We start from the raw sequence: 26278 nt of genomic DNA on the forward strand, positions 1-26278 counted from the left end.
ATATATGCAGGGGGAGAGAGAGAGAGAAAGAGAGAGTTTACTATGTGCCAGACACTATGCCAAGAGCCAAGGTTCAAGACAAATGATATAAGCTCTCTGCCATTCTGGAGTTCACACTAGCAGGGCTTATAGCCCAACAGAGGAGACACTCATGGGAGCAAGAGAAGTACTTGGTGGTAGCGATTACAGGAATGTTTCAGGATGAAAGCATGGATTGGTATTAGGGCCTTGAGATTTCAGGATGAGTTGGGAGGTGGGAGCCAGGAAAACTTTAAAGGAACTGAGCTGAGACTAAATATGGAAAAGTTTTTATTTACATCTCAAGGCCCCAAGTCAGTAACAGAAGCAGAGTTACAACTCAGAAGAGTCCCAGCCTGCCTCTCCACTGCTCTGCTTGGCAGCTATCTCATTCAGTGCCACACAGCTGGGGAAGTGAGTCGCAGATGGAATAGTGGCAGCCAAAATCTTTTTAGAGACAAATGACACTGTGATTTTCTTTGACATCCATTGAAATTCTTCACTAATTTCCAAAAATATCTTATGTTTGCTTTAACACAACCAGTGGGACTCAGACATTTCAATGAAAACACATCAGAGAAACAAAGCGATCCCAGCTGTCTGAGCATGCAGAGCCCAAAGCAGCCAGACCGAGAAGTACCACTTACTTACTGAAGGCTGTCCTGGGACACTAGGCAGTGGAGGTCCTGGCCAAGGGACATAGAAATGGCATTTTCTCTCTTTTCACTCACCTCCATTCCTGTTCTTCAGTTGCTTGTCCAGTCAGAGAAACCAAAGAGCAAAGATGGCAACTAGAAACAGGGCAAACTGCTAATAACTGCCGTGCTTGAACAGAGATAAATCGTGAGCACACCCCAGAGTCTGACTTTGTTGTCACTAAAGCTCTACGTGGGAAGTTTGAGGGTAATGAGTACGAGATAAAGCAAGGAAAGAGATTTCCTTCACTAAATTTCTTTCTTTTTTCTCCCAAAGAACTCAAAGGGAGTAGGGAAAGAGTGGATGTGTTCTCAAATCAAAGGCAATGTAGGCTCCTGAAACTTCCAATTAGAGAGAAAATCAGAAATTCTGGCACTCTGTCCCACTAATATTCCAGCGATCCTCTGGATAGACGTTTGATACTAAAGACCCTGAGTGGCAATGGCGATCAGAGAAAATGCACAGAACTTGAGCATGTAGGAGCCAGTGTGGGTTGATTTGATCTGACCCTGGGGGTCTTTTTGCTTCTTCAAGTCTTCCTCTTCTTTCTTCATTCAAAATGGACAAAAAAAGACTGGGCTCCAGTGCCTATGGACCTCCATCTTTAGCTACCAGAGACTCCTTTGCTGAAGGGTGTAGAAGTTAGTGACACTGCCCATTCATCTCTGACACAGCTCCATTCAGTTCATCATTTACCTGCGCAGAGTCTTACAGACAGCCTAATGGAGCTCAGCCAATACCTCCTTCCCTCAGCAGAACGTTCTGTACCACACTTGAAATGACAAGCTCTATGTCTCCCTTGGGGATGATGGTTCAGGTAGGGAGCTATGAGTAGGTCACTAATCCAACCATGACAAAGCAGAAGAGATGTGACAAAGAACCAGCATCTATGATGGGCTTTCCACTGTGTGTCAGGCATGGGGGCAAGTGCTACTTCACATGTGTTTTCTCATTTCAACCTCACAACATCCCTGCACAGTAACTACAATGACCCTATTTGCAGATGAGGAAATCAAAACTTAAAGATGTAACTTGTCCAGCTCCTGGTAAGTTGCAAAGGAAGATTCAAAACCCAGAGCCATTAGACCTGCACAGCCAGTGCTCCTTTTGCGCATAAATGATGGGTAGTGATACCACTTAGACACCTATGGGCAATATCAGAATGTTCACCATAGCAATACAAGCAGGGTCTACCTAGCTGGGAGCCATCCTGCTGTTGCAGAGGACCTGCCTCTCCCTACACCTACAACAATAAGTAGAAGACCTGCTTCTCCAGGTTTTGGCCTGGGTTGCTGGCAAATTCTTCCCTAATCCCATTCTTCACCAGATGAGCAACCCAGAATGCTCCTTGAGAGTCAGGAGACTCCTTGGGGCGCCTGGGTAGCTCAGTCAGTTAAGCACCCGACTTCAGCTCAGGTCATGATCTCATGGTTTGTGGGTTTGAGCGCCACATCAGGCTCTGTGCTGACAGCTAGCTCAGAGCCTGGAGCCTGCTTCAGATTCTGTGTCTCCCTCTCTCTCTGACCCTCCCCTGCTCACGCTGTCTCTTTCTCTCTCAGAAATAAATAAAACATTTAAAAAATTAAAAAAAAAAGAGTCAGGAGACTCCAGACAGAAATCCTACATACACCAGCAAATCTCTGCTAAGCTCCTAATATTGACAAGCTCTGTGCTGGGCACTGAGAATGCAATAAATAAGACACAGTCAGTGTTCTAATGCATCTTAAAGCCCAGTGCAGAAAACCAACAAATTATCAGATAATTATAATAAAGGCGGTAAGCACCATGACCCAACAAGCTCAGGGAACCTGGGGGACACTTCCCTCAAGTTGAGGTGGGGGAAGGAAGGGGAAGGTCTGGTTTTTCCAGGAAGGAGAAGCTAGTGCAAACACTGGTACTATAAAGACTGATACATGTTTGAACCTGCAAGTATTTTTGTGCAGCTGAAATATTGAGTGCAAGTGGCCAAAAGTGAAACTGGATACCAAAAGCAGATCTGGAGGTAATTATGGCCATAAGATTTTCATATTTTCCTAAAGTCCAGGGGAAGCTACTAAAGGAGTTTCAGCAGAGGTGATCAGATGCCTGATCTCCCCTGGTCTGAAGAAAAATCTGTATGATGGCCACTTGGAGAAAGGATGAAAATGGGGAGAGTCTAGAAGCAGGAAGAAGACCTCTTGGAAGAGTATAGCAACATGCAACAGGAGAGGAAGGCTCAGACTGAAGCAGGAGTGGCAGAGGTCAAAGGAAAAGGGACCAGCACAGGAATGACAAGGCGGAAGAATAACCACACCCTGCAGAATGCCCTCTCCCCTGGGAATGCCCTCTGAAGCAGAGGCTGAAAAAGACCTACTCAACTTTCTTCGGGGTGGAATCTTCTTCATGTCCCAGGCAGAGACAGTTCTCTCCTCCACACTCCTGGAGGATTTTGTATCTACCTCTTCTATAGTACTTAACACTCCTTCGTAATTGCTCTATGTCTGCCTCCCAAAAAAACTGAGTGTTTTGAAGACAGAAGCCATGTCTTATTCACCTCCTCTTCTCCCAAATAGTATCTGGCCTGCAATAAGCAATTAGCCAGAGTTTGTTGGATAAACCTGTGACCTTGCTGGCCTGTCACACCTTCCTCACACACACACAGAGATGTGAGGAAGTGACTAACACCCAACCACCTTTATAACCGACAAAACTTCTCCTGGGCAGACAGCGGCTGATCAGGGACAGCCAGGAAGCACCAGCATACTGCAGAGCCTTCCCCACAAAGCCATGCTGTGGACCTGTCCCCTCTTCTACCTCACCCTCTTCTGTGCAAGTAAGGACAACCCACTGGGCCTTTCACTCTTAGGGAAATGTGCTGAAAGAAAGGTTTGCTGGGCGGGGGGAGGTCTGCGGGGAGGGCCATTGCCAAGCTTGGCTCTGACATCCATCCCCTTAGGATGGAGGCAGTTCTCCATCACCTCTCCATCTGGGCTTTCCCTTTCAGGGGTCTCATTGGATATCATTTTGACACCAGACTCTGAAACCCTGACTGTTCTAGTTGGAGAGCCTGCCACCTTCCGTTGCAGCATAATGGGAGGGGACTTGAAGGACTATCAAGTGAGCTGGTATAAAAAGAATGAAAATAACTCCCTGACTTTAGTGTACAGACAAAGCAACAGTTCTAATAACAATATAAGCAATAATTTCAAAGGGAACATTGATGCTTTAAAGGGCCAATGTATACTTGGCATTCAAAGAGCAACAATAAAAGACACTGGGACCTACTACTGTGCGTCTGATATCCACAGTGCTATAGCCCTGCTTCTGGTCTTCTCAGAACCCTTGGGTCAAACCGAGGGGGCAGGTCCAATGAGAAGACCACCTGTGGCTAAAATGTGCACTACACTGAGGGGAGACCACCTGATTATCTCAACAGTAACATCTGATAAGAGAGACAAGAGCTAAGTTGGGCCAAGGGCCTTATCTTTGTGGTTGGTTGAGAGAGGGCTCAGTTATCAGTCAAAGAGGACAGAAAAGTTCATTAGGGTGTATGCAAAGCAACCAAGGGGGCCCTGCACCTGACTCTCAGGGACTTCTGAGAAAAGGTTGAAAAGAAACCCAATCTTCGATGCTGAGAATGTTTTCTTATTGCAGAGGCAGGCTGAGATGAACAGAATTTCTACTATCATGAACGTTGTAGCTCATTCCAAACTCTTTATTGTGAAAGCATTCGTGTGCATAAACTAGACAAAGCAAGGATGGTTTTCCATTACCATCCTAATCAAAATTTTCAAAGCTATTAGAGATAGCTTTAACTCTTACTCTGTGAAGAAGGAGGAATAGAGTCATTTTCTGAAATGCTCCCTAACTATTTCAGATATTGAAAGTTTTATATCATCCCTTAGCCACAGAGGAGTTCAGACTGGTGGGTGGAGGGGGAATATGGGGATGGACAGGGAGGGATAACACAATCTCCTTCATGTCGGTTGCTGAGAGAGATCTTGGAGACTAATACTTGTGGAAGTGTGGGATCTGTGAGTTGGTCATGATTCAGCTGAATAAAAAAAGAAAAGAAAGAAAAAAAGATCCCAAGTCCCAAGTTGAAATGGATGAGCCAAAAGTCTCTGAGACTACAGGAAGCCAAGGCCTGGAGGAACCTATTAAGTAGATCGACAGGCAGGAGGACTTATAGATATAAACATTTAATAATCTTTGAGGAAGCGCTTTCACCCTGTTGGCTTCAGTAGCCAACTGTTTGTTTTTCTGCTCAAATCACTAGTCTGGAATCCTCTCTCCACATTAAGTTACAACTCAGGCATTATGATGCAAAGTAGACCTTGAGTTTATGAGAACAACAGCTCTCTTGATACCTTCTATTCAATATTCCTTCCCATGCACTCTCATTTTCTTCACACATTTATTTATAGGGCGATTATTGTACTTATAATATTGGGGTAGGTTGTGGGAATAGAAATCACTGTAAGTCAAGTTCTAGCCTAAGTTCTAGTCTCCTTAATGTGTCTACAATTTATTTTAAAGGCAGCAGTAGAATTACAATTAAATATTACAGACGAATACAAAAATACAAGAAAACACATACTATGTAACAATGAGGACACTGGCTTCATATGCAGTGCTCTAGGAGCCAATGAAAAGGCAATCACTATGAGCAAAGTTTCTTGGAATAGCTCAGGCTTGAAACCGGTGGGACTTGGGTAAGTGAAAAGAAAGAGGGTATTTCAAAGTGGTTGTACTAGTCATTTATTGTTACATAACAAATTACTAGGGCTCCTGGGTGGCTCAGTCGGTTAAGCATCCGACTTTGGCTCAGGTCATGATCTCACAATTCTTGGGTTTGAGCCCTGCATCAGGTTCTGTGCTGACAGCTAGCTCAGAGCCTGGAGCCTGCTTCAGATTCTGTGTCTCCCCCTCACTCTGACCCTCCCCTGCTCACACTGTCTCTCCCTCTCTCAGAAATAAATAAAAAATAATAATAATAAATAAATAAATTACCACGATATTTAGAGGTTTCCTGTAAGTCAAGAATCCAGATGTGGCTTCGCAAGGTCCTTTGCCTCGAGGTCTCTCATCAGTCAAAGGGTCAGCTGGGGCGACAGTCATTAAGCATTGACCGAAAAAGGATCCACTTCCAAACTCACTCAAGTGGATATTTGTGATTCTTATGTGAGCATCTCTGTACACCTCCACATAACATAGAAGCTTGCTTCCCTAGAGCAAGGACTTTGAAAGAAGATTTCCAAGATGGAAGGCACTGTCTTTCTGTAACCTAATCTTAGAAGTGAAATCTCATTGCTTCTGCCATTTTCTATTCAGTAGAAGTGAGTCAGTAAGTGCAGCTCACACTCAAGGGAAGTGAGTGATTACACAAGAATATGAACACCAGGGATGAGAGATCACTGAGGGGTCGTCCTAGAAGCTGCCTACCACAGGAGATTAACACAACAGAGCAGGGAAAGAGAAGGCTCCAAAACTCTGGTTGAGACCAACTTATTTAGAAACCCTTGACCTACAAGGCTAAACAGATTTGATTTTATATGCCAGTATTTCTCAAACTTCACTGTGCATGTGAAGCACCTGGAGAGATTGTTTCTATTTATACTTTTGAGCCCTAGCTACAAAGATTCTGATTCAGTCTATCTGGGGGCAAGCCTGGGAACATGCATTTATAATAAGTGTCCAGGTGATTCTGATGCACGTGGTTCAAGGACATGCTCTGAGAAGTTCTGCTGTAAGCAACAAAACTATTATTTTAGTACAGGGAAGATGTGGCCAAGTTTTCCTGCCCTCACTATAGAGAAATGGACATTAGATGTGGTCAAGGCATCTCTTGAACAATGGGTCTCAATTCCAACTGCATATTTTAATCATCTGGGGGGAGATTCTGTAAAAATACCAAGGTCTGGAATACATCTCCAGAGATTTTTATTGAAGTGGTGTGGGCATGAAGCTCCGGTTTCTCAGGTAATTCAACCTCCATGCCTTGCCCTCTCCCCACTTTCCAGTCTAAGATCTTGCTATTTCAAGTGTGGTCTCTAGATAGACAGCATCAGCATCACTTGGAATTTTGTCAGAATGAAAAAGCTCATGCACTTGCCCTCGATCTAGTGAATCAGAATCTGCATTTTAACAAAATTCCCTAGGTGGGTTATATGCATGTTAACGTTCAAGAAGCACCAGTCCAGGGAAGCCATCACTATTGAAAAATTTCAGTGAGGTAGAGAAATATAAATCTGGTTTTCCCAAATGCTAACCAAAAAATCCTTATTTGTAGAAAGCTCCTGAAGGGATGCTGATGTGCAGCCAGGTGTGGGACTCACGGCAAGCAATCAGTCATCTCCAAATCATGTTACAGATTATTTGTGTTACCAATATAATAAATATTCTCTTGGAGTTATTGAGGTGTTATCGTGTCCTTGTATGCTCCTTGGAAGAAGGCTTTATATAAATTCCAGGTATGATCATTTCTCATTCATCCACAAGCCAATTAGGAAATGAATTAATATTAATTGAGTCAATGTCCTTTTTACCACACCATATGACCTTCATAGATTATCCACTATAACCCAGAACCTTGTGCTACATACCTTCAACTCAAGAACAAGCCAGAAAAAAAGAATATGAATGATTAGTGTCTGATTAAGTCTGATTGGGAAGAAAAAGGATGAGAGTGAGAGCATGTATATCTAACTGTCCATTCATCCTTCAGGACAGATGAGAATGTGAAGTTCTGATTCAGGGTGGGGTGAGGCAACTCAGAACCTGAGATAGGCATGGGGTGTGCATAAAAAATAGAGTCTGGAGCCAAGGAAGAAGAATGCAAGCAGAGTGCCCAACAATGGTCTGAGAGAGTCAAAATTAGAGACCTAGAGAAATTCCCTGAGCTTACCGGGAGGTAATTGAGAATATCTTTTATATACGGACACCTGGGTGGTTCAGTTGGTTAAGTGTCCTACTTCAATTCAGGTCATGATCTCAGGGTTCATGAGTTCAAGCCCCACATTGGGCTCTGTGTTCACAATGCAGAGCTTGCTTGGGATTCTTTCTCTCTCTCTCTCTCTCTGACCCTCCCTCACTTGTGCTTTCTCTCTCTCTCTCAAAATAAATAAATAAACTCTAAAAAAAAGAAAATATTTTCTATATTACCTGGAGCTGCAGACTGAGGTGGAGATAGGGTCACCAAAGGCCCTAGCATACTATAAACATGAATCAAGTGTTTCTGCAAAACTTCCAAAGCCAAATGAATGACAAGAATGTCAACTGATATTTCTGTAATGTCCATGTTCTTCCCCACTGCATTGGTAAAGGCAATTGAGAGTTGACTAAAGTCATATTATTGTCGTCCCCATTATCCTGCTTTCTGTGACTCTTATCTATCATAAAAAGTGCTCACTTGAAAGAGTTCAGAGCAGTGAAGAGAAATCTCAGAGAATGTCTGCCCAGGCTCTAAAAGATCTCTGAGTTCAACTGTCAGGGCACGGTAATAGGCATGCCACTTTCACTGAGCTCCCAAACAAAGGAGTCCTTGGGCATCCTTTGTGGCTAGAAATGGAAGATGTAATTGCTCAATGGCAGCAAAAAGGCAGTGGCTTGTGTCCATCCAGTAGCCCAGTGCCACCAACTGGCTGAACTTACAAACAGACCATCCAACATCATGGAACCATGCTATGGAGTGACTGGCAAAAGAAAAGAAGGGAATTGGAGTACACCTTTTCCTCTGTGTCAGAGCAGGCCACAGCCAGCCAAGGAAGAGAATGTGATTCTTAGACTATATCTCATATTTTCTAAAGGGGTCACAACTTGGAAGAAATTACTCATTACAGCACCCTGCAAGTGCCCAGGGAACGTCCAGGTAGGGTCCAAATAGGGAAATGGACCAAGGAAATCCAGGTTGTGACCTTCATTCTGAGCAACTAAGGCTTTAAACAGAAAATTAGAATCATTGAATTTGAAAGCCAGAAGGGATCTTAGAGGCCAAGCAAGAATCCTTCCATTCAGTGTATATGTACACTAAATATTAATTGAATAAATGATCATCCAAACTCAATTAAAATTTTTTCAGTGGCAGTTCTTATTTTTAAAAATCACTTCTTTGGGCATCTGGGGGGCTCCGTTGGTGGCGTGTCCAATTCTTGATCTCAGGTCTTGCTCTCAGGGTGATGAGTTCAAGTCCCACACAGGGCATGGAGCCTACTTTTTAAAAAAAATCACTTATTCCAACTTGAGGTTTGCTTCCCCATAACTTTAAAAAAAATATAATTAACATATAATGTTATCTTAGTTTCTGGTGCACAACATATTAATTTGACAATTTTATCATTATTCAGTGCTTTGTCATGGTAAGTGTAGTCAACATCACAGAAGGAGGCTGAGTGGAGGGATAGGAGAAATAGATAAAGAACATTAAGAGACACAAACTTCCAAATAAAAAATAAATAAGTCACAGAGATCCTTATAACTTTATATGTTGGTGTTTTTTGTGCATTCTGAAACAACACAGACTAAGTTCTACCTTTATATTTTCGAATATTTGAAGACAGCTATCATATCTAACCTCTCAAGCCCTCATTTCACTATACTTAATACGCTCAGCCATTCCTCATGACTGTCACACAAGTTTTAAGGTCCTCAAGAGGAGATTCCAAGTTTAGTATATATTTCTGTTCCACACAATTCTCAATACTGTAACTCTCATGTGGTGGGTAATCAGTAAATATGAGTGACTGCATGAGTTAATACCTATGTGCCCAATGACTGTTCAATATGTCCACTTAGAAGTCTCAAACTCACTTTAACTCAACTCCAGAACTAAAATCAAGATGTTCCTTCCAAATATGGTCCTTTCCTGAGGTTGCCTATCTCAGTGAATAACACTTCCATCTCCAATCCAGGCATGCCTCTCCATCCTTTGTTACCAACTCCTTGGTTCAAATTTCCATTTTTCTCCTTTGAATTATTTCATCAATCTGAATGAGCTAGCTGGTCTCTCGGACCTTCCAATATGTCCTCCCCACAGCAGCCAGAGTAATTTTTTCAACATACAAATGTGATTATGTTATACCCTTGATTAAAAATCCTTCAATGACAGGGGCACCTGGTTGGCTTAGTCAGTTGGGCGTCCAGCTTTGGCTCAGTTCATGATCTCATGGTTCATGACTTCAAGCCCCACATTGGGCTTGCTGCTGTCAGTGCAGAGCCTGTTGCAGATCCTCTGTACCTCCCTCTATCTGTCACTCCCCTACTCGTGCACTCTCTCTCAAAAATGAATAAACATTTATTTTAAAAAATTCTTCAGTGAATTCCCATTGCTTACAGGTAAAAGACCAATCAAAATCCCCAAAGTGGCCTCTACAACGCTGCACAGGCTGACCCCTTCTCACCTACACCTCCAATACTTCTTACCCCCACTCTTCATTTCCCCTGCTCCTGACAAACAGATGACCTTTGAGTTGCTAAAAGCACAGGTACCTCCCACCCCAGGACCTTTGCACACTATATTACTCCATCCTTAGGGAACACTTCTCCTATCTCTTCCTATCTCCTATCTCTTCACCTATTTTGCTTCTACTCATCTTTTGAATCAAAATTGGCACATCAATCCCTCAGAGATGTCTTGAGATCTCCCAGCAAGTTCAGATTTGGGGGGGGGGGTTAAATATGCTTTCATATATCAGTTTGTAGTATTATTTCATTAATTTAATTAATGTCTATTTTTCTAGCCTGTAAGCTCTGAAAGATCAAGGACAATATCTGCTTTTGCTTATCGTTGAATCTGACAAATTGTATAAATGTATTTGTATGAGTAAATGATTCTGAGATCGTAAGATTTTCCAGAATTTGGTGCTCATCACTGACTCTGGGCTGCAGTAAGTTCCAAATCTGCACCATATTTTCACTTTTCAGTGGTCGTGGAGACCCTAGAATCACTCTGAGCTAGAGTCCAAGGGTTCTCAGAGACCAAGAATTTCCACACATTTTGGGGCACACAGGAAAACTGAGAGGTCACAGGGTCCTGCATGTTTTTGATCCAGTTACCTAGAGATTTTGGACAGGTAAGCAAAACCCACCCAGAAAGGCTGGCTAGCTAGGAGGAAATCAGAGGAGCCGATATGATTATTATTTTCTCAGTGACTCTTGGCTGGGCTTATGATGAGCCCTTTTGGTGTTTTGGATTTTGTATGGATATTTTCAGTAGCTATATTATTAAAATACGCAAGTCTATAATTATGGGGATGCATATCCTCATCCCTCAAATATGTACTGAGCTCGCATAATGTTCCTGGTTCTATGCCACATGCTGAGTTACAAAAACCACCAAAGCTCAATTCCTGTCCTCAAGGTGCTCTTTCCAGTGGGAGAAACAGACATGAAAATAGAGACTTATTTACAGAGGAAGGAGCAAACATTTGTGAGAAGGTAAAGAAGAAAGTGATGGCCTAAAGCTGGGAAAGTCTTCTCAGAGGAGGTGATATGAGCTCATCACAGCAAAAAAACACTTGCTTCCCTGAGGTAGCATATGCTTGGAGATTTTTTTTTATATTTATTTATTTCTATTTTTTTAACAGTTTATTGCCAAGTTGGTTTCCATATAACACCCAGTGCTCATCCCCACAAGTGCCCTCCTCCATGCCCATCCCCCCTCCCCCCCACATCCATCAGTCCTCAGTTTTTGTCAGCATTCAAGAGTCTCTCATGGTTTGCCTCCCTCCCTTTCCCCCACCATTTTTCCCCTTCTTCTCCCCCTTGGTCCTCTGTTAAGTTCCTCCTAATCCTCCTATACGTGCAAACATATGATATTTGTCCTTCTCTGCCTGACTTATTTCACTCAGCATAACACCCTCAAGGTCCATCCATGTTGCTACACATGGCCAGATTTCATTCTTTCTCATTGCCATGTAGTATTCCATCGTATAGATAAACCATATCTTCTTGATCCATTTGTCTGTTGATGGACACTTAGGCTCTTTCCATGTTTTAGCTATTGTGGAGAGTGCTGCTATGAACATTGGGGTACATGTGCCCCTATGCATCAGCACTTCTGATTCCCTTGGGTAAATTCCTAGCAGTGCTATTGCTGGGTCATAGAGGAGTTCTATTGTTAATTTTTTGAGGAACCTCCACACTGTTTTCCAGAGGGGCTGCATGGAGATTTTTTTAAGATGACCCAGGAAGGAAGATGAGCATTCTCAACAGCTGCGCGCGCGTAGGCATATGCGCACACGCACACACACACACACAGCCCTTCGTCTATAGTGTTCTCAATTTAAGTAAAAAAAATAAACAACCTGAAAGCTGATGGGAAAATACTGAACCTGGACCAGACATAAGTGTGAGGGAGCTAATGTCACAGGGGCTCCTAAACCACAGATGAGCCAAATTTTCTGCCTACTAAAGCCGAGATTTCCAAAATGCTATTATACGCACCACAAAACAGATCAGCTAAAGGGTTACAGTATGGATTGAGAAGATAAGAAGCAAAGAGGTAGGGATGGGGAAGGAGAAACATTGTTTCCTTGGATAAAGATCATTCCCTTTACCCTTTTGTTCTTATTCAAGAGTCCTCCCAAACCTGGGATGTCCCAGAATTTAGTGCCGCTGGGCAGCTGGCTTCCTGCTCATCCCATTGATGAGAACTATGAGGAAATCTGGGGAGACTATTTAAAAAGTAATGTGCTCTAGAGGGAGGCAAATAACACCAGCAGGCTGGCCAGGAGTGTCCACTTCTGTGTGTTCATTGATTTCATTTGATTCATTTCGTTTGATATATTGAGATTTCTTCTCACATATGCCAGCACACTAGAGCCTACACCAATCTACAAATCTTTATCTAGGTTGATTAAGGTTTTTTTCAATTTGTCAAGTTGTTTTTAGGCAGGACAAGAATTCAACTTTTCTCCTATGAAGTATAAAAAAGTCAGCTACAAATGGAGTTTGCTCCAGATGCTCCTTAAAGCTTGTGCTCTGTCATGTCACACACCATGTCCACTCACAAAGCCCTTCCATGGCTCAAGTCCAGAATCAACTGGGCAGGGACTCACCCCCCTACTCCCCACAGAAGCTACTGCAAGACCCACAGCAACAGGCAGGAATCGATAATCTTCTCACATGGAAGGGGGAATCAATTATTTCAGAACAATGATGCAACCTACCGTTCCTTTGGACTCCACCCATGTAATGTGTATGCAGTATAGGGAGTTTCTACCCATGTCAACTAAAAACAAATGTGATATGATTTTCTTCCCCTCTTGGAATTGTTATTAAACCTTGGTGCCACATTTGCCAAATTGTTCTTCAGAATATTACTGTCCCTTGAGATGTTAACAGTTGTTATGCAACTAACAAGGATTCCCTGGTCATATATGCTTGGAAAATGCTCTGTATTAACAGCCTTCTCTTACTACTCACCATTCTGTATTATCAGATTAAATGCTCTGACAATGTCTGCTATAAAGACAGCTACTTACCCCAAGATTGGGATTATAGGTATCTTTCCATAATGGCAGAATCATTAATATATCATGAGATTCCAATGACTAACACTGCCCTAAAGGATTACAGGAGAACCACCCAGATGGATTCTTGTTGCTTCTTCATTTCCATGTTATCCAGACTGAAGGACACCTAATGATGGTGAGAGGAGGCCTGCATGAAACCAATATATCTGCACAGGACTCCTAAAGAAGGCTTCATTGTTGGCTAAGATCGAACTCTGTGTGAGAAATCTGAAAATGCTCATTTGAATACTACTCTTTGCCTATTGAATTAAGTACAAATACGTTAGACTGGCTTCTATGTCTTCCTTCCTTTATGCAACAAATACATCTTGTGTCCCCTGCTGTGCCAAGTACTATGCCAGACATTGAGTACACAGTGTGAGCAAAATAAACATGGGCCCTGCCCTCATGGATTTGCCAGTTTAAGAGGACACAAACATAAAACACACACAGGAATAGATAGTTGATGATCATACATCCTCTCAGCAGTGCACCACCCATTCCTTCCTGCAATGCCTTCCACACTTAGTTTCTGGGATGCCAGGCTTTGCTGATTTTCCTCTAGGGTCATTGGTCTCCCCTTCCCAGTCTCCTTAGCTGGCTCTTCCTCCCCTGACTAGGTTCTAAACATAGAGCATCCAGGGACCTTGCTTGGATCCCTCTTCCCTTCTGTATCTCTCCCCCAGGGATCTCATTCATGCCTGTGGCAAATTCCACATTTATGATTCCCAAATTTATATCTCCGATATGAAACTCCCCTCTGAGGATATAGTCTCCCCCGGTTGAACCACCTTAGCACTTACCTGTCTTGAGTCATTTCTGCGTTCTTTCTTTTTCCAAGATTGTTTGGATATGTCCTTTATGCTCCTCCTAATTCATATACTCCTCGAGGACAGGGATCCATGGTCTGTTTCATCTTCAGTTTCCACAGTGTGTTGCATAGTAAGTGTTTAATATCTGATTATTGAATTTAATGTTTGAACTGAATTTCTGCTTTAGGGATCACTGAGACACACTTGTAATGAAAGGGAATATTTTATTTCAAGAAATAATGCCTCACCCTTCTGTATTTCCAAATGAACAACCTCAGATGAGAGAACATCACTACATACATTGGCATGAGGTGAATACTTAAATTCAAAAATGCTAAATAGAGCCAGTATCATCCCCCGTGGTCACAGAAATTGCTGCAAAGGCTTTATAAATTGCTTGCACTCCCACACCCCATCTGGCAATGCTGGTATCTTACAGCCATGGATGACTAACTCTTCTCAATAGTCCCCACTTGAATCTACTCCCTACTTTAATATGAAAAGGTAAGAGAAAACAGCAAGGGCTTGCCTGAAACTCTCCCACCCAACCAGAGCAAAGATTCCACCATGTAATGCTGAATCCTCAATTTAGGAGTCAGGCCAAAGAGGGGATCCAAGAAGAGGACTCCCTGCCTTGCAGAAAGGTGTTTCACCAGCAGCTCTGGTGAGAGCATGTGGCACCTACACCTGTGGGCTTCATCTGAATGTTGATCCAGTTTTTTCCAAGCCTCTCCCAGGGCCTCTTCTACCAGTTGAAGGCAGCTCAGTTTTATACACGTTAGAAAACAGCAGTCCGATGGAAACTGAACATTGTGTAGAGAAAAGCTAAGAACGTTTTTAGACTTGATGATTTTCCCAAGTGAATTGGGGGTTCCCGACGGCCTCACAGGGAGGCCCCAAGTGTGACGTGGGCACAACCTCATGGCACAGCTCCTTCATATGTGTGTACAGAGAGACTGCTATTTCTCATCTTGGCTGCCCTAAAGCAGAGTTTGCCTTTGGCCTTCGCACGCTTAAAACTTAGAATTTAGTCTCTCAAAATTAGAGGAAAATTGTGCAGATTACATCTTTTCCGCCAAAATAAGCATTTTTCAACGGTCATCACTTTTTTTTTTTTTGCCATAACATTTTAAATTATCTTCTTTTTCTGGGAGTATCCCTTCCCCATCACACTTCCCTAGATTAACATATATTTATTATTGACAAGGGGTGGAATGGCTTTAGGATTTCCACTGGGAGTTTAGTATGCTGTCCAGCCGGGTCCGCAACCACGTTGTGAGTCAATACCAACACAGCAGATTGTGAATAGAGGCTACGGTTCTCTCCCTAGTGTGCTGCAGCTGGGACCCTCGGCTCAGACCCTGGGCAACCCATCTGGAGCTTGAGCTGGTACTTTTAAAAATAAAGTATTCTGGCAGAGAGGGATCATTACCAGTTGAGTCTTGCAAAAAAAAAATCATCTTCCCCTGTTCTCTTCTAGTCTGTCTTCTTGGCATATGCCATTCCCCATGCACCTTTTGTTATCCTACACCCCCGATTTCTCACCATAGTCTGGACACTGCTGTCGGTTTAGATTGATACTGTGTGCTTTGTCACACACCATGATGTCACTTGCAATAGTATCGCTTTTTGATAGATGCAGGTTGTTCATCAGGCTGCACATAGTATTTCCTTTGCTCTCCTTTGGTAACTTCCCAAGTTCACACAGTCACTGCTCAGTCATGCCCATGTGCAAACTAACAGACTACTTGGCAATTAAAGCCCTGCCAACCGAATAGCTTGTTTTTCTACTCAATAATCTTTTCTTTCACTTGTACTAGGCATTCATTATGTAGCTCAGGGTTAACAGCATTTTAATTTGTCACATGCATGATGTGTGTAACAACCTCTGCATTCCAACCAGCTCTAACACACCAGTACCACGGGAATAATAAAACAACCACTCTTTACTATGATAAGCCATGGTGAATGTGATCAGTGATATTGTATTTACCTCCATCTTTGCCCCTCTACCCATCCCCGCTTGCCACCAGTGATTCACCACAAACCAAACAGAAAGTCAGAGATGCCCAGGGTGTGGCAATGGGGCAGCATCAGACTCAGAGTGGGCGAGGGTACTGGGACAGTATGAGGACACTGGATTATGGCAATTCAAGCTGCTGTACCAACATCCATCCACCCAAATACTAACTTTCCCACTTAATTGTTTGGGGAGGTCTCTTTCTCTAGCCCCAAAGGCACGTCTTGGCCACTTCTTTTTATCAACACAGCTGCCTTCCCCAGAGCGCTCAAGAATGGGACCATGTTTCTCTTCCTTGTTTCTTCCATTAGTTCTGTATCTTTACAGCTGATGCCCTGTTTTAGCCATTCTTTCAGCCTCATTTCTTTTTTCCTCCCAAACTGGGATAAAACTAAGCAAGGCAGTTAAGTGCATTAGCTCAGAGCTCAAGAACTGGGAGGTAGGTGCCTACAGAACTGTGTCTGGGCTGGAGGTCCAACCAGAAGAAGCATGGAGGATGCCAGTTACTACTGGGGGCTGTGGAAGCCACTGGCATGGAGGACCAAACTGTACTGGCAGCTGGGCTTACTCCACACATCTCTCCCAAGGAAAAGAAAGTGAAGCCTCTCCATCTTGGCATTTCTCCTCCTCTGGAGGCATAGACTCAACCCAGAGGATGGGGTCATCTAACTCTCTCCCACTGAAGGTAGAATAGGAATGGTCTCACTTCCCTCCTCTCCCTTGCAATGAAGAGTAAGGGGCTTTATTTGCTTCCCTTTGGAAAATGAAGCATGGAATTTCCCTAGGATTCTGGGAGAGCCATTATGTCACTACCCTCTGCCTTAGGGGACAATTAGCAGGTTGGTAGATATTTGATCTATATAAGATCTTAATTCTGCAGCTGTAGGGCTCTGAAGTACAGAATTTGAGCTCCCTATAAGCACTGAAGTACTACATTCTATTTTTTCATAAGCTTCTATCACAAAAGAAGAAAAAAAGCATTTATCTTCTCCTCATCCCTGAACTGTCCCCCAATCCTACTCCCAACCAAGAATCTTGAGCAAAATATTTTTCTCCCTTTCAGAGGAGAAAAGTAGGGACAATGTGCAGACAAATACCAAAAAAGAGGTGGGGCTTCAATTCATCTCCTTTAAACTCATAAACTATCTGCCCCCAATCCAAGTTTTTCCAGCTTTTTCCTCTCTTTTGGGAGATTGTTGAATGGAAGGACAAAATTACCATTGTTTTTTGTTTTGTTTTATTTTGATAAAGGTACTTCTACCAACAAAGGCATAAGATTAGTCTCTTATCAGCATGAAAACCTGTGTTCTGGCCTCTCTGTGTTCTACCTGAGGACCACCAGCCCCAACCCCCACCACCCTCTCCCCTGGTTCTTCCAGCAAACAAGGGAAATCATAGATTTCCAGAGGCAGCAATAACTTTACATTCTACCCACGGCTCTCTTGGTGTGCCAGCAATTCTTCACTGTGAAATCAGCAATTCCAAGAAAGTAGAAGGTAACTCACCCCCTCCAAAAACAGGGAGCCACGTCAGGGCACTGGACATATTTTCACTCTTAAAGGCAGGTCTCCTTTGATGCCTATGGTTTGCTGTGAGCCTAGGAATTTCAGGACAAAAACAAGGAAGGAAGGGAGGGAAGGAGGGAAGGAAAAGAGAACACAAAGTTGAAATACAGCAAGAACCCTTTACTTTCTGTGTCTGCTGTGCTCTAGGCTGCATTCCATCTCTCTCTCTCTCTCTCTCTCTCTCTCTCTCACGCACACACACACACACACACACACACACACACACAGTGATATGTTGTCCAGTGAGGGAATCACAGCAAGTGGGCTCCCCTGGCTAAATCTGAATTCTGCCTCTCAAAGGGAGCTGGATAGAAATTTGAATCTCAAAGGTCAAGGCCGGATTTAAGAGGAGGAACAAGAACCACAGACTTAACCCATTTCAATCAGTATAGGACCTGGAAAGGACAAAGAGCATGGCTGCTAAGCAAAGATGACCAAGTGCCCGTTAAGTGCCCAGCACTGTTGTAGGCGCTCAGGAGAACAGGGAGATAGATGGCTGATGCTGACCTAAGCAGGTCCTCATGATCTTTGATTCCTAACAGGCCAGTGGTGACCAATGACCAGGGAAGAGAGCTCTTGAGGATCCATGCTGGTTTTGGAGAAAGGACAAGGAGAGGACTGGCAGACCCTGGTGGTCACAGATTTTTCCTTGTCTCCTGAAGACCACACCATAACAAGCCTTGATTGCGCAAGTTGTATTATTTGACTAAATGATTCTCTTCCACAATGGTTTTCAATCCTGGCTGCACATCAGAATTGCCTAGGAAGCTTTTCAAAATCTTGATGCCCAGACTCCACCTCAATTCAATTAAATCAGACTCTGGGGGTAGCACCTAGACTTCAGTATTTTTTAAACCACCCCTGGTGATCCCAATGTGCGGCCAAGATTGAGAACCACTGTGTGTAGGTTAATTGTCCTAATTCTCCAGCTTTTCTCTGCCTTCATATTCCTTTTAACTGACTGTTATATTCTCTTTTATTTTTAGTTTGTTCTACTTTGTCCTTTCAGCAGATAATTCTATAATACTCCATTAAATTTTTTTTCATGATTTCACTCTGCTTTTTCTCATTTAATTCCCATTGCCTGCTCCACTTCATCTTCCCATTATGTCTGTTTTGTGTTTTCTTTAGTCCAGCATCAATATTTACAGGGAGCTTGATATGGGTAGAGTACTGTGGTGGACACTCAACTGCTACCAAAAATTAGATCCAATGCAATACTATTTTCTGTTAAATTCTGTGCTACAGTTAATGGGCTCTCATCCTACAGAAGACAGGCATAGTGGCAAACTCTGTGTCCTTTCCTAGGAAGCAGCCCCCTTGGTATATAAATAAAAGATCCAAAATAAATATATTGTAACCAAAAAATAAAAGGAAGATCCACAGATTGGGGGAAAATAAGCATTCAAAGCTGACTAAAGCTAAATAACATCTCCCCTGCCAGAATCCTGGCCTCCCCCTAGGAAGGAGATGCTTCCATTTGCAGCAGAAAGAAGTCCCTTGCTGTTCTGTACACTTGGTGAGGCTCTTCTTTGGGGGCAGAAGATCTGTTGATGCAGGCTCATTTCCTCATTGTCCCCAGGTAAGCCCAAGAGCACACAGGAGTGTCACTGAACCACTTGGGGGCTGACATGATGAAGAAAGGACCAAGAGGTGGTTCCAGATGCTGAGGACTTCAGTCGTTGGGGGGAAGCCACAAAATGAGTCTGTCCACTTCTCTTCCTGCCACCCAGCTGCAAGAGTGGCCTTGGAGCCTCAGAATAGGACATCTGCAGCTTCCTGGGTGAGGTGAGCCCCAGGGAGCCTGAAACATCATCATCCCTACAGAGCCCAGCCCAGCCCTGAGCATACCAGAAAAGCCAATGAATATTTGCCCAATAATTGGGTGAATAAATAAATGGCTCTCTGACGAAATTACTCCTGAGAGAGTTTGTGGAAAGGCTGAAATTGAAAGTGGCTCTGTAATCCCACACTTGTTATTCAGATATAGCGCTTCAATTTCTCTATCTTCCTTTTCCCTGGATTTTGCTCTTCAGGAATCAAGCCAGATGTCTTGTTGGAGTAACAAGAGATGTTTTTGCCTTTTATAAGAGGCAAAATTTTGCAGTGCAAAATCACAGGGGGAAAAATGGATATAATTATACTATGTACTGGTATAAGAGGAACCAAGATGGCATCCTGAACTTTGTATACCAACAAGGAGACTTCTGTGGCCCTGATCTCCAGAGCAGCTTTACTAATAGATGCTAGTTCTCCCTGGAGATTCTTTTAAAACAATTTTTTTTTACTGTTTATTCATTTTTGAGAGAGACAGAGTGCAAGCAGGGGAGGGGCAGAGAGAGAGGGAAACACAGAATCCGAAGCAGGCTACAGGCTCTAAGCTGTCAGCACAGAACCTGATGCAGGGCTTAAACCCACGAACCATGAGATCATGACCTGAGCTAAAGTCAGACATTTCACTGAATGAGTCATCCAGGTGCCCCTCTCCCTGGAGATTCTTGAAGCCCCAGTAAGAGAGGAAAGAACTGGTTATTTTGCTCCCCTCTGCCTCCAGGTGGGTCACAAGCCAAATCTTCCCCCTCTGACCTTCCACACTGAGTAGCTGACCCCCACTGCAGGTCTAACTATAGATTAATCACAAGGTGTAGTCACATCCATTATCATGGTCACATGAGGCAGTATTATCCCCATTTTATTGTTCAGAAAACCAAGGCCTGGAGAGGTTAAGTGGTGTCAGATACAAACAGATCTTCCAAGCCTAAATCCACTGGTCTCTCCTTGACAGCGTAGCTACCTCTTGAGAACTAGAGCAGGAAGTAAAAAAGAGGACCCCCAAGTTCCAGGACCCTGTCTGGCCCACTGTTATAAATCATATTCTGTCTGAGTCTTGCCTGAACAGAGGTAGGACTTCCCAGCTGCCTGCTTTCAACAGTCTGCAAATTCAAAGAAATAGAGTATGGGTTCATGGAACTCACTTGAACAGGAAAAACAGCTCTCTGTTTAAGGTTACAGGGGAGTGAAGTCTGAAAACATGGATTTGAAGGCTTGTGAAGTTCTCTATCTCCCTTAAATCTTTCATTTTTCTGTTTTCAGTGAGGCCAATAAACACAGCTTCCTCCATTGCTATGTAATCCATTGGTTTGATACACCTGGGAGCTGGAAAAATAAGTAAAGCTCTGCACCATACGATGGCCAACAGAACTAAAACAAGCTCTAGTTCCTAGCTTAGAGACTCCTTTTCCGGGTTCTTCCTGCCCTGTTTACCGCACGTGCGAAAACCGCCATGAATGCGGAAGATGACGCTATAAATTACCCTTCCCACTTGTATTCAGGGCTCAAACCTCTGAGCCCACCAGTGTAAAATAAACCTCCTGCCTTCCCAGATCTCCAAGTGCCACTTGGTTCTTCTGCCGGGTGATCCAGACCAGATCCCATAAAAGGACCTCCAAGCAACACCCTGTCCCTGAAAATGAAATATTAGTGACCTCAGCCTTGTAGCCATCTCCAGCCATCTTACACTACTAGAGAGGCAGAATGAGCTGTGGCAGTTTGTATGTTGGCTCTGTGAGACCTAAATCTAACTGACTCTGAAGAGTCTGAAATTAAGGCCTCCATTAAGAGCAACCTCAGGCTGCACACAGCCCCAGTCCCAGTTCCAGGAAAAGCCTCAGATTGTTCAAGGTTAAAGCCATCCTCGGATGGCCCTCCGATCAGCTAATCAAAAACCATTCCTATGGTCTGAGTCAAGGCTGGGAACTGCAAACAGTTATTTTATACAAACTGGCCAATTTCTCACCGCTTGCCTGAACCCCACGTGGGCCCTTTGAACTCCTCATAATTGGTCATTTTCAAAGATTCTCAAAAGTCATGATTGGGTCCCACCGAAAGTAATGAACACCTCACAGATACTGAATGGTCAAAGCTGTTACCATGGGTACTGTACAATTGTAACTGGTGCTTATGTGATGATGCTATACATACAACATGTGCACTGTAACACCCCTGTCCCTTACCCCTTAAAAACCCTGCTCACTATTGTTCAGGGCTTCACCTTGCTGCCACTACACCGGTAGGCGGGTGAGCCCCTGCTCGAGCTTGTAATAAAGACCCTTTTGTACTTGCATCGGTGTTGGCTCCTTGGTGGTCTCTGGGGACTCGCGAATCGGGGCACAACAACTCCATTTTAGAAAAAGCCTCCATCTTGAGGGTGAACTAGGCCCGAACCCAGTCCCAGGAAAAACCGCAGGAAGTACTTAGGCAGCCTGCCCTTAGCTACTCCCCTAGCAACAGCAACAGCCAATCAGTTTAAAAGAGGCGCCTATGTCCCAAGACGTTTCTGTTGGCAGTTTGTGGTCAGGCCAGATGGGCCGAGCCAATCGGGTACTGACAAGACAGCCTGTACTAAAAATCAACCTATCAGGGACTGCCAAGCTGGAAAGCTCCCGAATCCCACTGTAACCGCAATAAAAAGCCCTGCGACCCTGAGTTCGAGGCTCCATACCATCACCGCTGCGTCGGGGTGCGTTGGAGTCCCTGCTCGAGCTTGAATAAAGACCCTCGTGTGCTTGCATCGGAATCAGCTCCTTGGTGGTCTTTGGGGTTCTGGCGATCTGGGCATAACAGCTCAGCAGTGCCTTTCTCAACCCTCCCCTGTCTGTAAGGCTGAAGGGAGCAAAAGTTCCTATAATGATATGGTCGGTCTTTAGAACAACCCAAAGATCTAGGGTCCTTCCCATAGCCACTATCTACTCCCCACTGGTCTTCCTTTCCTCTCCTTGTATGTCAGACATCCTGTGGGCAGAAGAAATCATTTCACTTCAATCATTTTGAGAATGAGTACGGATTCAACAGGCACTTTGGGAAGACTACACAGGTGATAAAGACACACCAATTAACAAGTGTGAGGCAGCACTCACACATCATAAAGCATAATATAGAATGACAGCTTCAAAATGTCTACAAATGAGGGGCTGAGGTGTGGTACTCTGATTGGAAGATGCCTCAGGAACTTACTTTGCAGCTGTATTTTCACAGCACCTAAAATCTGGAAAGATATCAAAAAATGAAAGACTGGTGGCGATTATGGGGAAGGATAGATAAAGCCCCTCAAAGCACTCTTGCCTCTCCTACTAACTGTTCAAGTCTCGGGTATCTTTATTTTTATTTCTTTTCTCTTTCTCTCTCTCTTTTTTTATCATGATAAGTGTACTCTCATAAAGAAACTGACAACCCCCAGGGCCTGCGAAGCTGTGGCCTAATTGGCTGTGGCCTAATTGGCGACCTTGACTCAGAATGAATAACTAAGCACAAAAAACAGCCTGCACAGAGCCTGAAAAAGTGGAGTCCATGGGCCGGGCCCTGGCATACTTTTCTACCTTCCACAGGGGCACCCCCAGATATGCTGAAGTGAGCAGGTCCTCAATCTTCTGGACTGGGTACGACATACCTTCTAGCCACACTCTGTCTCAAGCTTCCAACAGACCATCACCTGTTCCCTTCCCTAACTGCCTTCTGCTTCTTGCTTTGATTTATTATTCATTCTGTCTGTCTCCTAGTCAGGCCTAGAGGAGGGTTGTTGCTGTCCATTAACAATAAACTCTTAAAATTACTCCTAACCTGTGGCAGATATAAATCCCAGTCATAAACACAAGCACGTTCTTGGGATTTTTCAGAATGACTTCCTGCATTATTTGGGAGAGTTCTTTGGTAATTATGTAGGAAGACAGGCTTATTTGAGCCCTGCTAACCATTCTTTTGATATTAATGCAGCTTTTAAGCCCAAGGCACTTCCTCCTGCCTCGGGGCTTTTTTTTTTTTTTTTTTGGTATGTCCTTTTTTCTTATTCTGAATGGTTTTTTTTCCCCCCTACAAATGCCCCTATCCCTGGTGTATCAGTCAGAGTCCTAGCAGGAGACAAAGGGTACTCTTGAAGGCATGATTAGAAAAAAAATCTAATAAAGACATTTACAAGATGTGGGCAGGTGTTGTGGGTTGAATTGTATCCCTCAAAAAAAGATATGTTGGGGGCACCTGGGTAGCTCAGTCGGTTGGTTGAGCAACTGACTTCAGCTCAGGTCAAGATCTTCATGGTTCATGAGTTCAGGCCCCATGTCAGGCTCTGTGCTGACATCTTGGAGCCTGGAGCCTGCTTCTGATTCTGTGTTTCTCTCTCTCTCTGTTCCTCCCCCCCTCATGTTCTGTCTCACTCTGTCTCTCAAAAATAAATAAAGGGGCGCCTGGGTGGCTTAGTCGGTTAAGCATCTGACTTTCACTTAGGTCATGATCTCNTTAAAAATATATATATATGTTGAAGTCCTAACCCTAGTACCATAGAAAGGGATCTTATTTGGAAATAAGATCATTGCAATGGATATAATTCGTTAAGATTGATGTCATACTGGAGTAAGGTGGGCCCCTGATCCAATATGACTGATGTCTTTATAAGAAGACAGCCACATAAAGACAGAAACACAAGAGAACACCATGCAATCACAAAGGTAAAGGCTGGAGTCATGCAGCTGCAAGCCAACCCAAGCAACACCAGAGATGGCCAGCAAACCACTAGAAGGTAGAGAGAGTCAAGGAGGGATTGCCCTACAGGGTTCAGAGGGAGCATGGCCTGGCTGACACCTTTATTTCAGATCTTGAGCCTCCAGAATTATGAGACTATAAATTTCTCTTGTTTTAAGCCATCCAGTTTGTGGCATTTTGTTAAGGCAGATCAGGAAACTAATACAGTTGGGTTATGGGAAACCAAAAAAAAAAAAAAAGATGAAGAAACACCCTTGGGTCTGGCANTTATGGGAAACCAAAAAAAAAAAAAAAGATGGAGAAAAACCCTTGGGTCTGGCAAGAGAGAAGCCACTACCATCCTAGGTCTGAAGCATGGAGTGGAGGAGACGTAACTAAGATCAGCAGCTATAGGAGAGGAGTTGGAGCCTCCCACAGAGGGGGGCAGGCATTGCCAATCCACAGCCTGGCAGGAAGGGATCTGGGGTAATACCACTCTACTTCTCTCTCTTTTCTTTCTCTCCAATTTCCTGATGGTGCCTCCTAAATTGGCACCTAAATGGGATGCCAGAGACCAAAGGAGCCAGGTGGATGCTATCCATTAAGGTCAGCCTCCTCAAGTATTAAGGAAAGTAGATCCAAAGGGACAGACACTATCTGGCAAGCCAGAGTAACTTCTGCTTTTGAATCTCAGCTGCAAAGTCACTTCTTCAGGGAAGCCTCCCCTGATCTCCTGACTAGGTCCTGGTGCCTGTAACATGCTCTCATAAACACTTTGCATCTACAGAGTGCTTATCACAGTGGCAGTGAAGGAATTCATTTGGCAAATCATTAAGTGATGACTGGCTCCCATGCTAGAATGCAAGCTCCAGGAAAGAAAAACCACATCCATCATTCATCAGGGAATCCTGAGAGGCTGATGCATGGTAAAAATTACTAGATTTATAAGATACGCCAAGAGTCAGGCTACCTTATTTTAAAAAAAAATCAACTATGGAAGTCCAGAGAAGGTGCCTTTAGCAACTTTCAAAGACTCAAAGAGAATGAATGGGTGCCTACAAGTAGGTAGGTAAGTTCTGATGGTGCAAGTTGTAATTGTAAATAATGTGACCAGCTTGAGTACTTGCTAATGGTCCTCTAGGAATGATGGGTGAGACAAGCAGTTGGGTAATAAGATGAAGTCGAGGTAAGGAGAGCAACTACCATGAGGTCAAGCCAACTTGAGCTTGCTTCTATCTGAATTTCCCCAGGCCAGTCTGGTCCCAGTCACACTGGAGAAAACAAAAAGCTTATGTGGGTCTTTCCCCTACTAGCATGAAAATTTATGTCCTATGCCTATCCTCAGACATTGAACTCCACCTTTGCTCCCATCTCTTCACATACCAAATGACCCTCTTCCCACTTTCTGCTGCACTCTCCAGTTTCCATTATTAATTTACCTGTTTTGGGGCATGTAGGTGGCTCATTTGGTTGAGCATCCAACTCTTGATTTTGGCTCAGGTCATGATCTCACAGTTCATGGGTTTGAGTTCTGCATCAGGCTCCACACTGACAGCATGGAGCCTGCTTGGGATTTTCTCTCTCCCTCTCTCTCTCTGCCTCTCCCCAGCTCTCTCTCTCTCTCTCTCTCACAATAAATAAACTTTAAAAAAGACTACCTGTTTTATTTCAAAATTTTATAGATTTCTGGTCTTGAAATTCAAAAGTGTAGTCCCAAGAATTCAAACACTCTTCTCTTTTGAAGTACATATAAATTTACACTGTCATAAACTGGAATGTAGTGGTGGCTTTTAAATTTTTTAAAAAATATTTTGCTTCCTTTAATTCAACATAAGTAACCTAAGAACCCTTCAGAAAAGAAGACAGCTGAGCTCAGTAAAGATCGGGAAACCCTGGCTCAAATTTGGAGACAGTGCTTCATTGGATTTCTCTTTTACACTTGGGTGAATCACCCTTACCCAACTTGGCGTAGAGGGAGTTTGCAGTAAACACAGAGGTCATTGCAACACCCGCCATCCTGGTGCACATGCTCTATTGATCTGCTCGTTTTGATTATAGATGTCAATAATTCTTTTTCATATTAACTGTTAACAACTCCACAGACATGTACATCTAACATGAAAATGGAGAAACAATAGTAAACTTAACTTCTAGGGTGGGAAGCAG

The 26278-nt window shown here is 43.5% G+C and overlaps 1 protein-coding gene across 1 annotated transcript in view; it reads right to left on the reverse strand.

Moving 5' to 3' along the window:
• The window catches only part of LOC144236795 (uncharacterized), a 29526-nt gene extending 7706 nt beyond the window's left edge, over positions 1-21820 (reverse strand). The window contains exons 1-3 of the mRNA XM_077770505.1: positions 21721-21820; positions 20578-20758; positions 17543-17634 (exon numbers count right to left, since the gene is read on the reverse strand). Of these exons, the coding sequence (XP_077626631.1) occupies positions 17543-17634; positions 20578-20758; positions 21721-21802 (355 nt within the window). The 5' untranslated portion in view covers positions 21803-21820. The remainder of the gene's footprint in view (positions 1-17542; positions 17635-20577; positions 20759-21720) is intronic.
• Between the last annotated feature and the right edge of the window lie 4458 nt (positions 21821-26278).

The sequence above is a fragment of the Crocuta crocuta genome, unplaced genomic scaffold (assembly GCF_008692635.1).
Source record: "Crocuta crocuta isolate KB4526 unplaced genomic scaffold, BGI_CrCroc_1.0 scaffold175, whole genome shotgun sequence".
NCBI classification, from domain to species: Eukaryota; Metazoa; Chordata; class Mammalia; order Carnivora; family Hyaenidae; genus Crocuta; species Crocuta crocuta.